This window comes from Asterias amurensis, chromosome 7 (assembly GCF_032118995.1).
Source record: "Asterias amurensis chromosome 7, ASM3211899v1".
Lineage (NCBI taxonomy): Eukaryota > Metazoa > Echinodermata > Asteroidea > Forcipulatida > Asteriidae > Asterias > Asterias amurensis.
Genome location: NC_092654.1, coordinates 2621586 through 2638755, shown reverse-complemented (window position 1 = coordinate 2638755; position 17170 = coordinate 2621586). Strand labels below are relative to the sequence as shown.

Below are 17170 nucleotides of genomic sequence, written 5' to 3'. Positions count from 1 at the left end.
ACCAAACAAGACAAAAGAGGGAGACAAAAAATAGAAGATGGAGAGATGGATAGTACATGTACATATAGGGGTATTGCTTGGCAACGCACAGCGCAGGACAGAGTGCAATGGAGAACTGATGAAAAGGCTGCAATGGAGCACTGGTGAAAAGGCTTTCCTCCTGCAGTAGAGTGAAATAGGTCAGACAGAAAGAAGAAGAGCGAGGGCGCTATTTACAGTAAATGGTTCACACACTAGTCATAAATTGTTTTCTGGTAAAATGATAGAGCTATATAGCTCCATGGGTAAAATGCACACCACCGTTGCTTACACTAAATCCAACAATGACAAGAGTCTAATGTGAGAACCTCAAGACAACTACAGCAGGTTTGTGGCAAAAATTAGCCGAACATATTTTGAGAAAATAGAAATAGCTTAAAATTGCAAACTGCTTACCAACCGAGAGGACCAATTGTATAGATGCCAAACAAAGTTAATGGCCATTTGTTTCAACCCTAGCAGAGTCTTTCTCAAGAGTCTTTTCTTTTAGTCTTTGAGAAGGACTCTGCTAAGGTCATAAAGTATGTTCTACAATTATAACAAAACAATAACCTGTCATTTCATAGAGCAAACTTGCTCTATAATGTGGTCATTTCAGAGTTTACTCGAGAGGAAAAACCTGATAACATCATCATGTGACAAGGTCCGCGATTGGTTGTTCACTTGTACTCAATGAGCCAATCACGTGGGGCGGTGTTAAAAACCTTGATCATACTGGAACAGTTCATCATTCCAACTGGGGAAAAAAAACAGTAAATAAAAAAACCAGATAGTGCTTGGGAATGGGTCAAGGTATCAAATTGGTAGGTGCTGAAAGGCGAAGGAGGGTCAGTAATTCACCAAGCACCTAAAGCAATAAACCCAACAAGGTTGAACAGCTATTAGAGCTCACAGCAATTACAACAAGTTATATTACAGACTAAGTAGGATTTGAAACTTTACATGGTGTAAGTACATGTATAACTAAGAGAGGTTTGCAGTAACACCATGTGAAAATCTCTTTTGAGAAGTGTAGGTTCTGAAAAGTCGTTAACCACTTTTTCAACATATGCAAAATAACAAATCTATGACAAGTTTTGACTCAATTATTGGTCATCGAAGTTGCAAGAAAATAAGGAAAGAAAAAACACCCTTGTTGCACAAATTTTTGTGCTTTCAGACGCCTAAAAAAAAACTTCAGGCCAGATGTCTTATAAAATTTGTGTGACAAATACCCTCTTTCTCAAAAACTATTTTACTTCAGAGGGAACGGTTTCTCACTATGCTTTATACTATCAACAGCTCTCCTCTGCTCATTACCAAGTAAGTTTTCATGCTAACAAATATTTTGAGTAAAATAGTAACCCTAGCCATTAAAGACCATAGTTTGTCTTTTGACACAGGGTCAGCAGAGGACATTCCAGACCGCTCCTCTAAATATTTCCTGAGGAATTCGCCCAACCTGGTATTTATTTTTGGAGGAGAAGGCCAAGAAAATTAGAATGATGAGATTTCTTGAGCTAACGATGGATGATGTATTTCCATCTGGGTGCGTGTGGACGAGGTCTAGGGCAGGGCAAAGGGTTGGGGGAAATGAAGAACGGCTAAAGAGTGTTTGGATGAGTTCTGTTCATAGGAGAGTAAAAAAAAACCAGGAAAAGGAAAAAAACAGCCAAATTAGCTTGGAATGTGTCTTTAGGTTAGAATGTTGATTTCTCTAGCGATAAAGACATCTTGATAGTACATACTACAAAAAATAAGCCATGCAGAACATCTTACCAAACAGAAATATACTTTATGTTTTGGGCAAGGGTAAGGGATGGTAATACCGCATGCACGTGCAAACCTGAACATTTCAAATGCAAAACAAGTAAATAAATAACAAGAGCCAAAAAGAATATTTAAAAAAACAGCGAGACTGAATTTAAAGATTTCCCTTCCCCAAGTCACACAAACGAAAATGACCAAACAAGGCTTCATTCATAAGCTGCTATTGGACTTGGCCAAAGCCAATTATGGTCTTAACAAGTGATGAATTAAAAATCAAAGAGCAGTGTTCTCCCTTAACAGCAGTTTGCTGGCCCAAATGCCAGTTAAAACACCCGAGGACCAGTCAAAATTCTCACTAAGTGGTCTGGCTGGATAATTCAGTGTTGAAAAGCACCAAGTTCATTTGAACTAAAGACCAGTGAACAATGTGAGGGACTAGTGAAATGACAAGCTTACTGGTCCTGCTGGTCAGTCACTGAAAAAGTATATAAGGGCAAACCCTGAAGGGGTATTTGGTCCACACATTTAATTCTTAGCAAGAGTTTCCAGTATTGTTCGTGCCTCGAAGTATGAATATAACCACTTAACAAGTGTTTAATACCTTCAACCGAGGCGTTGTTGTTTAGGAAAACAAAAAGGAAAACAATGTATGCTATTTTCAAAACCCATGTAATTTTTTTTTTTTAAAAGCCATTTCCTGCGGAAATCTTTTGTGGAGGTGTCGGAAAAGCCACCGGGCATAAAACTCCAACAATATGGTTCAGCTTTACCATGGTGTAGTGAGCAACAAAACAATTAAGCATTAAGATATAATTTATATTATTTGGAAAGTCTGTAGCGCTTTTTCTGTAAGGGTTCCCCAAGGACTTGTTTTTGGAACTGTAACAAATTAGGGACAACAAACTTAACGAGGGTGTGCCAAAATTGTGTATAATGCCTAAAAATATTTTAACATATCATGGTTTTGCGTTAAATGTCTATGACCTGCTTGACAACTTGATATATTTTCAGTGTGGATTTGTTTGTTTGTTTGTTCGTTTGTTTTTACTTAATTTATTGGGGAAGCAGGTGTTTTCTTTGCCATAAACCGTGAATGGAAAAAACATACAAATAAGAACCAATTATAAAAAGCGAATCCAATCTTATGTGTTTGGTTTATTTTAACAATTTGCTTTTTATAACTCCATGGTCACTTAATGTTACATCGGCATACTGATACAAGAACCATTGAGCTTGGTTCTGGACGAATTTCACGCAGTGACTTGATTTTCACGTTGAGATTTGCTAATATAGGCCTACACAAAGCAAATTCCAACCAAGGCAGTGATTGCAACCCTTCATACCAATTGTTTTATGGTGAATTAACCCATACAAATATGCAGCTTTTAAAATTTCAGTCATCACTGATTGAGATTAAAGAAAAAATAGTTGAGCGAATTTGGCAACTTTTTATAGCAAAAATTATTTTTGCCATGTCAAGGCAAAATAATTAGCGAAATATAAAACTTAAAGTTTCGGGTAAAAATTTGTACCAAAATTTTCCCATGTTTTAATATAAATTTTAAGATATAAATTCATAACTACAAACGAAAGATGCTGGTCATAAATATTTTAAATAATAATTAAAATCTTCATAGAATAATATTAAGTATTTCATTGTCAACTAAATACCCATGCAACAAAATAGTCATAAATTAAAACGAGTTATCCTGATTTTCTTTTCTTAATAAAACAAATAGCTTTTATAAGAAACCATTTTATACACATTACGCTGTATTTTATGGACCATATTTAAAAATATATTACTGTGTACTTTAAGCAGTAGTACATAGTCTGTGTATAACTAACATCAACTGCTTTGCAAAAATGGACTGTTTTTTGTATGGTAAAATTGTAGATTTCTACCAGCATTTGGCAAGGATGCAATTTATACCTAGATGGAAATATTACATAATTCTCCGCACACAAGCTTCGTCATATATGTATCTAGTGGACCATTTATCTTCTGACAACACTAATACTCATAGTTCATACATTAATTATAATGCTATCTCATCATTTTGGCCCAATTTCATACAGCACCCCAAAGGTGCTAGGCAACGTGGCCACTCAATGGCAAACGGTTTAATCTGAGACATACCCACATTATTATTATTATGGCCAACCATTTAATGATAAAATCTTCTACCAGCATCTAAGGCAAGGATGCACTTAATATCAAGGGAAACATGGACAAACCATTGATCTCATTCTACGCTTGTTATTGCCAATTGTATGTCTATTATGTTTAATCTATAGTTTTCAAGAACAAAAACCGACTGTTGTTTAAAGCACCACTGCCAGTCTGCTGAAAAAAACCTGGGCTCCTGCTTGTCAAGGAAGAATATCATCCCATTTACATGTAGAACCTTCCATTTCGTTCCTAATTTGATCAAGCGAACATTCAATCCTATGTATTATTTTACTTTGCTATATATAGGTTTTCAACTAATGATTATGCTGATTGATTTCATTTGGATATATTATTGCAATTTACTAACGTTTTTATTATTTCATCTCATCACAGATTTTCTTTTGTGTGGGTAAATCCTCGAGTCGAGCTACATCCCATAGATCTTAAGGGTCTTTCTCAGGATCCTTGCAGCTCCCCAAAGCCTCACCTTATGTATTTTTATTAGATTTTTTCACTACCTGATGATAGTACTTTCTAAATTTAACACATTGACTGTTCAACTTTTTGACAATTTGACTGTGTCGATCATGCATGCGCCTTTCTTTAATTTTGTTAAAACATTGCGTGATTCTGAAAGGTTATGGGTAAAAATCTTAAGATACAATAGGCCTATACATCGTATCGACCATGGGAATGCATCATTACAAGCACACTTATAAACTACAGGTTTTGACACAATGTGGACCGTTTCTTTCTACATGTACCTTCGGCGACTGCTTTACATAGGCCCTATTTTTAGAAATTCTAAAAGCTCAAGGTTTTCAGAAAAATCATGAAATAATGAAATATTCTCAGAAATCATGTCTGTAAAACACATGGGGAAACTAACTCCAAAAATGGCGGAACCAAGAATTATTGTTGTTAATGTGTTAGACAAATTGACTCAATAATCCGGTACAACTGTATTACAACAATTTTACACATGTTGCTAATGGTGCTGGAGAAATAACTCTATTATAGAGAGCTTCAATAAGGTGCTTCAGAGTTACAACCTAATTCAGCTTTTCTCTCCAAACCGCTCCACTGGCCAAAAGTGTCAGTTAAAAATTCTGAGGACTTTCGACAAGTCAGAATTCCATCAAGTGATCCTGCTTCCCAGTCTTTATCTGATCCAATGGTAGAGTTCCCCCGGTGATAATGTCATAAACTCAACGTCTCAACTCACAAACGTTGTACTCGGTGAAGTTATATTTCATTATTCATCACTACTTATCATCTTGCACAATGGAAAAAGCTCAAGAAGCTCCGATGACAAACATCCAATAGATTAAAATCTCCGTTTTGAAGTACATGTAGGTGTGGCTAGAATTCCCCGTCTCTGGTAAGTGTGGCTGATGAGGGACCTTGAAGAATGTTACTTAAAATTTTTTAACGAAGAGATGACAACACCTCCCTCGAGAAGTCTGCGTATTATTTCCAGTAAAATTTATACTTCTATTCCAATACGGCAAGATGACAATTCCGAAAATTATACACAATTGTGCGAAAAAATAACAAAATGATAAAATGGAAAGAGCCCACCTTATGCTTCTAGCACTCCTGTCCATCTCCGTAAAGACTCTTCCCACAATGCACAACTGGTAGTTCCACAATGCACTATTGGTAGACCCATGATGCACAGCAGAAAAATGTAGCTCTTCTTTCCATCATCGTTCTCCATGAACTAAACATGACCCTTTAGAGAGTCAGAGGTGCAGTTTTTTTCAGAAGGTTGCCTCATTCAACACATGTAACCCTTAGAGGGTTTAGCAGCAAAGGAGCAACTCAAAAAGGGCCAAAGGTTCAAAAAGTTCAGAAAGGGTCGAGTCCTCTCCAGTTTATGTGACCCTTGAAGGGTTTTACCCTCTAAGGGTCAAAGGTGCAGGAAGTTCATAAAGGGTCAACTCCTCTTCAGTATCTATGATCCTTAAAGGGTTTGACCCTTAAAAGCTGGGCCCATTCAAAGGGTCGAAGGTGCAGGAAGTTCATACAGGGTCAACATATGTGACTTTTTGCCCTCATGTGGTGTCCGTGACTCTTTTAGAGTCAAAGATGCAATGCCTTCATATGGGGCTGACTCCTCAGGGCTTCCATTAACTCCTCTTCAGTTGGCTCTATGAGGGCATCCCTGGAAAAAGAGAAAATATGTCTGTCATTGAATGGTGGTAAAAAAACTTGCTAGCATTGATCTTCTGCCTCCACCATTGTTCTGTGTAGAGTCAGCCACACCATGATATCATATTGTCAGCTGGCTTAGTTCTTCTATCCAAAGTGGACGATATTGATTGAACACACAGTTGGAGGGTTAACTATTAGTCAACTTATTATGTCCACTTACCTGAACATTGTGTGTACCGACATCTGATAGCTGGGTTGGTTGTTGGGGTCACCCGTCCTTAACACTTGCTGCTCACGATCCCATTTTGTAATAAAATTCTGCAATTTAAAAAAAATTACAACCAATTGAAACGAGAATAGATTCAAAGCTTTGCATGGTATAGGGAGTGAAAACAGTGTGCTCTGCTTGTCTTTGAGTAAATGAAGGAGTGTTTTTGATCTTAGGTTTGGTGCTTTTGAAAGACCATTATATCATTGTTAATAAAAAAAACACTTGAAGTTAGCTGAACAGTTACATGTATTCTTTGGTAATTTCTTGTTTTGATAGCCTTTTTAACTTATTTATTTATTTATTTATTTATTTATTTATTTTTACCCTGGGGAAACCTCTCAGTGAAACACTGTTTTTCAGAGGTGCCCAGCAACTACATACACATTAAAATTTCAAAATTGTATTAATATAAAAATATGTTTATAAAAACATTAATCAATATTAAAAATAGAAAAACAGCCAAATTTAAGTAAAGACTATGGATAATTATACCATAGTATAACCCACCTCCAGAATGAGAGCAGTGAATACATTCAGGCAGACTAACACTGACACAAAGTACCAGGCTATGAAAAATAAATGCGACCACCTGTGGAGAAGACAAACAAAATCAAATGTCTCAATTTGGATGTACATTGTTAATTACCATTCCCTTGTTAATTTTTCCAGTATAAAATTGCCGTTTTCTTCTAGAGCTTTATTTTAATTTAGCAACTAGTTGGTCCTCACTGCTCAAGTTTTCCAGCAGACTGTAGTATAGGATAGCAAACATTTGATTCTAGAACTATACAAAATGCTGTTAGAATGATTAATTTAAAGTAGCCATTCTAAGTTTGTCATCAAGACTACCTACTTGCTTGTGACATCAGCATACTCCTTCAGGAACACGTGCCAATTATTAACAACCATTATGTCAAAGAGTACGACCAATGCAGCCTGCAGGTAAAAGATAAATTTTAATTCAATACAATTCAATTCAAATACACATTTGATTCATACTTCAATGAAAATATTGAAAATTACATGTTCTACGGCATCAAGCAAAAATCAAGTCACAGTGAGCAGGATAGATATATAAATATAATAAGGGGCTGTTTTGATAACCAGAATGCTTGTAAAAAGCAGCCGGACAGACAAAGAAACAAAACAAACAGACTGACATGCAAAAAAAACCAGATGAATATAAGACATGACAAAATAACTGTTTAAATATCCATAAGCATAAGCAACTTCTTTTAAATAATACCGCAATGCACCTTGTGAAACCGAATACAGTTGAAAACAAAATCAAGCTGCCAAGATGGACACCATGCTCTAGTTTATATGTAACTTTGCCAGGTTTATAGATGTGTAACGCATTGCTTCAAAATCAGCGTGCCATGATGGTTGCTGGTGTTGCTTGAGCCGAATGTCATCCAGAATACTTTGCGCGCCGATCATGCGTATTGGCACATGCATATGGGCTATAAGAATTCTTCAAATTCAAGACAGTTAATTCGTCACATGGTTCGGGTAAGCTTTTGCGCAGTTAATAAAAGATGGCAACCTTTATGAGAGATTGAAACAACAACTCACAGCAAAATCATCAAAGTTGTTCGCCCAGTACTGAAGCTGGTTGTAGGAACCACACACGATCTGGCGGCTGTGGAGACAAAAGTAATATCCAAGCAACTTTAAAAGTTTTAACGAGTGTCCTGGGGGAGACCATCAATTTGCAACAAGTCAGCTTCTCTTGTTGTGGGTTTTTGGTCAATGTGGGGTTTTCATACAATGAAATTCCTACTACTTACCTGTCACTTAGATTTGCACTTGAAGGCATAGAGATTGCATCGCTGAATAACTCCATCCCAATCGCAGCAAAGCTGTAATAAATTACCTATTAAAAGGACGAAAACAATTAAGTGAGTTATATAATTATATTTATTTCATTTTTCAGGTAGATAGATTGTACAAAAATGCACATTGAGTAGGTAAAAATGTTCAAAGATACAGCAACGAGTAATTAAAAAACAGAGGAAGAAAAAGAAACAGCTGGAGCCTGAAGGCAGAAACAAAGTTCCTGTCTAGCGAAGAGGTATAATTTCTAACAAATACTTGGAGTTTGTTCCACATTTGTGGAGCAACATAGGTGCAAGTCCGGTTGTGAGCAGATGAATGCGTTCTGATGATTGAGTGTTCAATTAAGCGTGTGGTGTCTCAAGCTTGAGCTTAGCGTTGGTAGAGAGCAAGGCAAGATGATAAGTAGCCCAATGCTATTCCTAGGAGACATTTAATTCAATTCAATTCAATTCAATTAAAGAATACACTTATTTCCATACCCTCATAAAAGAATAAAGACAGTTAAATGTAGTACGGAGTAATAAACACAGTAACTAAAACTTTGAAAGTAACTCTCTCTCTCTCCGACCGGCAGTTTATACACTGACACCTGAATCATATTTTGACAATTTCTGTGCATTGTTAGATTTTGAGACAATCCTGAAGTCAGGAAAATCCTGAAAAATCACATGCCTAATAAATACATAATAAATTGTTTTTTTTTAATAAATAAAAAACTTACCACTAATATCCCAATGAATGCACGTAGGTTTCTGATGAGACCAAATAGCGTGGCTGCGATAACTGACATCGTCTGGGGAAAAATAATATAATAAGGGTTTAGTACTACCACAGTACTTTAGAGCTAGGTACGTACTCATTGACAAATTAATAAGGTATTTACTATTCATACTTTTTACACTATTGGGGAGCTTGGAGAAAACTTGTTTACAGAAATCTCATTCGCCCATAAATCAGGAGAAACAAATTCTGAAGGGGTTTTACCCAACTTAAAAATGTACACATATCCATATTTTTGGTGTAAGTGGACCGCCCTCAGGGCTGGTTAGCTTTTTGGTAGAATACTCATGGACAATTCAAGAGGTTCAAAAAGCAAATGTTCTGGTGCTCATTTCTTTTTCATAAATGTATCAGACAAGCAACTTTGTTACTGCAAAAATCACAAGAAAATTTGTACAGTGTTTTTATGTTTTCTAAGGTAGTATGTTACAGGGTTGAATGGATTTTGACTGGCACCCCTGACAAAATAGGGAGACCACCATCATAGGGTAAGATAGTTCCGGAGGTCATCAGTTCAAATCCCCCTCTTGTCCAAAAATTAGTCTAACATAACAAGACTTGGAAAAAATTGATGTTTTTTCTTACCTGGAAGTGAGTAATTAGTCGGAATAATCTGAAGATGATGAGGATATTGATGATACGGACGAGATCAAACAAAGGAATAGCTTCAGAGTCAGTGTTATTCCTGCAATCAGATTTAGGATCAAATCATGAGGCAAACAAAAATGACATAGACCAATGGTTTGAGGGAGTTTGGGACCTATATAGTTGGGGTGGCATGGCCGAGGGTTTAAGAGCATCAATTTCAAGTTCTGATGGTTAAGTCATCAGAGTGTGGGTTAGAGTCCTGGTCATGACACTTGTGTCCTTGAGCAAGATGCTTTACTATAAAGTTGGTTCTCTTCATGCATGTGTATAAATAGGTACCAGTGAGGTTTCAGAGGTTGATATTGTGAATGAAAAAGCCACTGATAGAAGACTTGAGCTGATCAGAGGTAAAACTCCTCAGGGAATAAAAAAGTGGCAAAGAGGTTTCAGATGGCTGTTAAAATCCAGCAGGGTTGTGGCCTTGTAATCTCCACTTGAAAATTGTCTGCTTAAAGCATCTTTATGAAATTGAGCTTAGAGGTGCTCGAGCAGAATATTTTGGTTAAAACTTTTTCTGCTAAGCGATAGAATAAGTAGTATACCAGGCACAGACAGTACAGTATGGTAATTTGCAATTAAGATTGATTTGTAGTTAAGATCAATCTTATCTTCTTGTTAAATAGAGCCCTGGCCCTATAGTCGGGAAAAGATGAATGGATAGAGACTTACCCCTTGGGACCGAATAGGTTTCCATTCACTACGGCATACATGATCTCAATGAACTGTAACAAAGTAATCACAACAATTCTATTGTTACTCATGTTACATGTAACAATGTACTGTATCAACCCCTCTCTCATCACTGACCAAGACCAAGACCACAGGGTGGGGAAACTGAAACCAAGACCGGCAAAACCAGTCTCTAGACCGGCCTTGATAACTACAACACTGATCAACATACTCATGGGAAAGAGACTTGGAATGAACCCATACAATCAGGCGACATGGTCATGAGAACTCTCATACGGAGCAGTCGTCTCATGCATGTCTTTTACCGACAGTTTCAAAAATAAAGTTACTTATATAAAGAATGACAAAAAGTAATTTGACAAATACTTTGATCAAAATATTTTCACTTACCACAAGTAGAAGAGTAAGAAGTCCATCAAATATGTTAAGCTTTGACATTGCATACCTCTTGCAGCCGTAGGCCCAGATTTTCAATAACTGAAAAACAAGTTTAGTTCAAAATGTTTTAAAACACAAACTGGTTTGGATACACACTTGCCTCTCATTGTACAACATGCCTGCTATGGGGGCAGAGTGTATCCTGCACTCCCCCCTCCCCAGATAGTCAATTTTGTTTCAATTAAAGTCAACATTTATTTCATACTACTCTTCTCCAAGATATAACATATATACAAAATTAAATAGATGCGGCAAGACAATAAGCACAGAGGATGGAGGAAAATTAGTTAATCTATGTAAACCAAAAGAAAGAGAGTACGAGGCTATCAGATTAAGTCAGGGCTAATCCTTTAGAGACCATTAATTTCTGTATCATCATCACCACATGCCAGAACATATTTTTGTTGTTTATTTTTTAAACAATTTATTCTTCTAAAGTTGTCAATCAAAAAGTAACTATAAATCAGATATGATGTTTATTTTCAGAATCATTGAAGCATGTCATTTAAGGCCATAACCTTTACTTTGACCTTTTAAGTTGAGTGGAAGTAGAGCTGATCTCACCTGTTCTAAGACGTAGTACAAGATGAAGATGAAGTTGACACTTGACAGAATGTTGTCTCTGCCATAGAAGCTGGAATCGTACTCAAACTGGACCTCCAACTACACATTCAAGACACAATCAAATAGAAGGTTAATACACAGGGACCAGTTTCATAGCGCCACTTAATGGTAATCAAATTCTCCTCCCAACTATAACAGCCAATTAGGCGACCAGTTTGCGCATTTGACATGGATTTGCATTGTTACATCATTCATTTTCATAAAGTTATATAAGCACTGGAAGAATAGCATCTCTTTTGGAGTGCCTACGGTTACCAGTGCTATGAAATAAACACTTTTTGTAGATATTCAGAATTATTTCAGATGAGGGAAACAAAAGAAAGATAAATTTAGATTCTGGTGTTGTGACATAAATTCTGATCTAGTGAAACATTTTGGCATCAAAGACCTCCAGGTCTTGTGGAATTTTACCCAAAGTTCAAGCCCTTGTGGAGTAATGGTACTTACTGATATAACAATCACATTGCACATGGCTACAAAAGCACCAAAGTAATTGTAGAATCTGTGTGTTATACAATGTTGAAGTTTCCTCAGATATCTGTTGTTCTTCATTATAACTGGCGGCTTCTGAAATTTACACAAAGTTTTATGCTGGTTAAAAATGGAAAACAAACTATAATTAACCCTAACCAACCAACCAAACACATAAAAAAAAAACCAGCATGTTTTGTTTGAATTCTATTGGACCAATGACTGCCTGTAGTAAACTGATCATGCTTTACATGTGATCAGGCATCCCTCCGAGCCCAACAGTTTGGGGAAGTGAAGTTTTGAGCTGGTTCTGGGTTTCATTAGAGTGTTTAAGAATCTTAGAAGTCATAAACGCTTCCCGACACCATTTAATCAAACTTATAAGTATTACTTACTCTGCGTCTTGAAGTGACTCGATCTAAGACATCAAAAAGTTGCTGGAAGTCTGTTGACGTCAAGGATCCACCCATGTTTTCATCCAAATCCTGCATTGATAAAAACAGTTTCTCAGAATAAAACTGCAGATCTCACTCGAAAATTACCAAGAGAGGAACATCCAACTAAATTCAGTAATTTGTAAAGGTCTTTTCCAAGATACCCTGCCTGCCGCTTCCCTGGTTGTATCGTTAACTTTGGTGTGACCCCTAGCTATAACATGGGCAAGATAAATAGCTCAGTTGGTAGAGCACCGGCATGATAAACCAGAGGTCGTTGGTTCAAATCCTGCTCAAGTAAATTTTGCTTTGTTCCACCCCAAATAAATTTGAAATCATGTGTACTTTTAGTATATGGAGCTACAAACAGGCAGGGCACAGCTGAAGTCCAAGGCGACGCCTTGCTTCTTTAACAAGAAACAATAGTTTTTCAACTTACGGCAATTATAGCCGCCTTGGCGCTCTTCTTAATGTTTGTCTGCAGCACAACCGCCTTGACGACACTGACGCTTAGCGTTGTGCCGATATTGATCCTACCCGTAGTAAGGGTTGGTCTGCCTTGTCTCCTGAGCATCTCAAAGGCTGCTTGGAAACCTAGACGTCGCCGTAAGAGGCTACTCTGCATGGAGTGCTGTGGCAATGGAGAAAGATGACATTAGGGAAAAGTACAACGGAGGAATGCAAAATGAAACAGGTGGCAAGTGGAAGTTTGCTGTTGACCTATTAAAGTTTAGCCTGTTTTCATAAGGCTAGTCTTAAATACAAGCCAATCAGAGAAGCTAGTCTTGAACTCAAGCCAACAAACTCACCAATAGATAACCTCTGAACTCATTGTAGATTACAGCTGTCAGCATATTGAAGAAAAAGTACAGCCCTGCAACAAATAAATGAAACAGAACATACATTAACACATGCGGTAAAAGCAGATGTCAAATCAAATAAAACCCTTCTATATAGCATTTTTCCAATCTTCGATGCATCTTCACCCATACCCAAACCTTCATCTGACATACCTGCATAATTGTCCGGAATTTCATCTTTGAGATGGCAGGGCCATTTTCATTTTGCAAAGAGCAGTTCTATTGAATCGATGACCAATGGAGACAAAATCCACGTGCTATAAGGAGCATTGAAAGTTCTCAAAATGAGAAGAGAAAAACTTACCGATAATGAGGAAGACAATGAAGTACAAGCAGTAGAATCTGTTGAACATGTACGCTGGCATCGTAACTGTTAATGTAACAAAACAATAATAATAACAGTGGCTTCTTACATGGTGCTCAACACTCATTGCACTCCAACATTATTACCCCCTGGTCACTGGGCCATTCCTATGGGATACAGCCTGTGCTGCCAAGCATGTAGCACACATTTCTAATTCAATCACAAGAACCATCTCTGCCCTCAAAGTACCCATTTACCCCTGGGTAAGAGGAGCAATTATAGTTAAGCGCCTTGTTCAACCGGGACGCAAGACCAGGATTCCAACCCATGTCCTGATGACTCTGCAACAAGAACTTGGTTATGATTTACTGAACCGCTCGGCTACTACACACAAAGCGACCATGGAATGTGCTTATCATCTGGATTGTTAGCCGTAGACAGTAGGACAAACGGGCTTATGAAGCCTGTCGAGATAGCAAGTAAGCATAGTTTAGAATATGCTTACCATCTGGATTGTTAGCAGTAGTCAGTAGAATAAACAGGCTCATGAAACCAGTCAGGATATCAGGGAAGAACAGTGTAGCCTCAGCGTACTTGTCTGCTGTGATTGGCGGCTAGACAAAAAAATAAACACACTCAGAAATCAAAAGTTATGGATCAACAGACGCTTTTGACTTGGAAGTGCCAAACTTTAAAAATTATGCAGAACAAAATCTAAGACACATTTCTGCTCTGATATGATGATATTTGTATGATATTTTTACACAATGAAGTAACTCTACCTGAGTTGTGGGCAGATCTGTCGATTGTTTCTGTAAGAAATTGAAAGAGTTCATATAAAAAAGTTACCCTGAGGTTCAGTAGTTGTTTCAGTAAGTTTTAATAATTGTTGTACCACCACCTTTTCTTAATTTTCAACAATCAGTTTTAATGTGCATCTTGTGAAAACCTCTCTTTAAGTTGTCTTCCAACTTAATAATAAGGTGGTAAACGTTTTTTAAATATCGCCAAAAACAAACATGGAGTGATAATGTCCATGCAGGAAGAATTGGAAGAACATGAAAATAGACAATCTAAGAAAAGTTCACGTCACACACAAATCGCTGCCAATGTTAGATCTTCTTTTGACCCCAGTGAGGGCGCTGTTTGAGGATGTGACATCGTGGGTCTGTTGACCCATTGCACAGTGCACTTAAATGCGCCTATCCTGTTGGCCATTTTGATAGTTAAAATGTACACAAAAGGAATAATGGAGAGGTAGATGGGCATTGTGGGAGGTGTGTTACGTGTTTCGCAAAGGATCAATCAAATTTCTGATTTTCAACCAATGTAGTTCAAAGAATTCTTTCTTCATACCTTATCTGGTGAAGGGGATGCTGTTATTGAACCAGGTGCTATGGCATGCTGTTCAGATACAAAAAGGAAATAAAAGTACATGGGATTTAAAACTTGGCAAGATGGGAATAAAACAGTTTAGAGAAAGACCCCTAAGCCCAAATTCATGGAGCTGCTTTAAAGGCACTGGAAACGTTTGGTGCTTTTTTTGTTTGTTCTTCTTTGCAATTTTATCCGGCATATATACCAGTAGAAATGGATCTACACTGTGGTCGAACACTTCCTACAAAAAGCTATTTTATCATTTGTTGTCACTACTTCCCTTTTCTTGTTAGCCTGTTAATATTCAGCTATAGACCATGAATAAATGGTGACGAGATAACAATGAAGAACTACCAGCATATCTGATAGTATCTGCTGTGTCAATTTTCACTTTGTGAAAACTGTTAAAAAAAGACATTTATAACTTGCTGGTTCTGTGCTCCGATTGGCTGAAACATGGTCACATTGGGTTCAATAACCCTTTTGAGTTTGAAACAGCCACAAATAGCTTGTACCAAAAAACCTGTAGCGGATGCAAAAGGCCGCAAGGTTTGACCTACTTCCATAGAGAACACCTTTTGAGATAAAAAGCGATCAGTGAAAATATTCATGAAATCAGGACAAAACCTGATACATGATGGACCTTTAACCCTTTCAATTTCAACCCCACTCCAATGAAAAAATTAAATCAATGAATTTAATCATCAATGAAAAGATCAAATCTTTCTCTTTCCAATGTCATTAAGCTTGGGTATAGGTGGTGAACATGGATATAACTTACTTTACTACAAATTGTCTTTGATCTAAAATATAAGTGCTTTTGTGTGTGTGAGCTTGGACAACTAAAGTTGCCAATTAAGAAGAGGGGGGTATGACTGCAGTCGACTAAAGTTGCCTCTTTTCAGGGAATGGGTTAACAAGTTATAAAAAGTGGTAGGCTTACCTGAGGTTGTGGGAAGATCAGCATGCCTACCATAGTGAAGAAGTAGAGATGAACCAATAGCAGTAATAGCACACTGAAATAATAACAACAATACTGCTGTCAATAACTATATACCTTTACCGAGTATATCCGTTGAGGGGATCAGGTTGACTCAGTGGTTTCTTTCCCCGCCTTTCACCCCTGTGGACCCTGGTTCGAATCCAACCTCAGACAGAGCCTTGCATGTGGATTGGTTTTTCAGTCCCTACCTGATTGAATGGGTTTCCCCCATAGGAGATTTCCTCCTGCACCTAAAACTATTTCTTCTCATTTCCAATACATCTTATTGGCTCTAACTGTACTGTTGGATGTCAACAATTTTGACACCTATTTCAAACCTTAGGTTAGAACCCAAGTTTCCACTCATTAAATCTTTGCGAGAGAATTTTAATTTTGTTGATTTATTATTCTTCTTACCTAGCAACCTTCGGTAGAGTACGGATGATGCTTCGAACTGTTTTCTTCATCAGAGTTGAGTTTTGGAGAAGAAAGAATGGACGAAGCATCCGACGAAACCGGACCATCTGTTAAAAAAAATATATTTTAGGGTTTACAAATATTTACCCAAAAAAATCAGATTGAAGCTTAAAAACAGTAGTTTTCAATGGCTTTTCCTGGCTTAAACAAACAGCTTGGTAAATTAATCAGGAATAAAATTTATGATTTTGGCCATCTTGTTTTTTGTTTGTAAATATATATATATTTGTATTTATTTTCAATTTGTTCAATTATTTATTTTGACCCAAAGACCCCGGTAGCTAGAGACAGGTCAAATCCTATGTTTTAGCAGCGGGTACCACATCGATTGATAGACGTTAAATTTGCATTGGGGACAAAGAATAAAGAATATTAATTTTGGTTGTACTCTCTTACCTTTCCACAGGAACCGTTAATTGTGAAAATCCAATCTACAAGCGATGCTATGATGACGAGAACATAGGCAATCAACCATGGAGATTTAAAGAACTGCTTGGTTCCTCTAAGGTATGTCTGCAGATACATTGGGAGAAAACAACCATGGGTAAGATGTTGGTGCTGTTAAGTATGCTAAGATTCTTTGAGTATGGAAAATTCTGTCTGAGCAGAAAGTCAACTGAAAGGTTCATCTTTGGTTTATTTTTCTTAATTTTGCTTATAAATCACCATTACGTTGACAAAAACCAATGACCCTACCTTCAAGTACGTTCAATTTCAGAAAAGGCTAAAACATTTTTTGTCTAATAGCAGAAAGTGAAATGATGGGTGATTGATTCTTATTTTATTTTCTCAAAAGATACGTTGCTTTCAAAACAAGATCCTTTTTTTTGTCACTGTCCAAAAGGTTAATGGGGCCA

The 17170-nt window shown here is 37.1% G+C and overlaps 1 protein-coding gene across 4 annotated transcripts in view; it reads right to left on the bottom strand.

The window, feature by feature from the left end:
• LOC139939338 (two pore channel protein 2-like) overlaps positions 1-17170 on the bottom strand; it is a 77174-nt gene that overhangs the window by 55669 nt on the left and 4335 nt on the right. For 3 of the 4 annotated variants that reach the window (XM_071935128.1, XM_071935130.1, XM_071935131.1), the window contains exons 4-25: positions 16710-16826; positions 16254-16360; positions 15798-15870; positions 14834-14881; positions 14260-14289; positions 13983-14091; positions 13478-13543; positions 13123-13187; positions 12753-12944; positions 12275-12364; positions 11856-11975; positions 11349-11447; positions 10737-10823; positions 10326-10378; positions 9594-9693; positions 8950-9021; positions 8180-8265; positions 7965-8031; positions 7243-7325; positions 6897-6978; positions 6339-6436; positions 2924-6128 (exon numbers count right to left, since the gene is read on the bottom strand). In XM_071935128.1, coding sequence (XP_071791229.1) covers positions 6047-6128; positions 6339-6436; positions 6897-6978; positions 7243-7325; positions 7965-8031; positions 8180-8265; positions 8950-9021; positions 9594-9693; positions 10326-10378; positions 10737-10823; positions 11349-11447; positions 11856-11975; positions 12275-12364; positions 12753-12944; positions 13123-13187; positions 13478-13543; positions 13983-14091; positions 14260-14289; positions 14834-14881; positions 15798-15870; positions 16254-16360; positions 16710-16826 — 1926 coding nt within the window. In that variant the 3' untranslated portion in view covers positions 2924-6046. Of the gene's footprint in view, positions 1-2923; positions 6129-6338; positions 6437-6896; positions 6979-7242; positions 7326-7964; positions 8032-8179; positions 8266-8949; positions 9022-9593; positions 9694-10325; positions 10379-10736; positions 10824-11348; positions 11448-11855; positions 11976-12274; positions 12365-12752; positions 12945-13122; positions 13188-13477; positions 13544-13982; positions 14092-14259; positions 14290-14833; positions 14882-15797; positions 15871-16253; positions 16361-16709; positions 16827-17170 lie in introns of those variants that run through there. The other variant, XR_011786286.1, reaches the window with a different exon arrangement.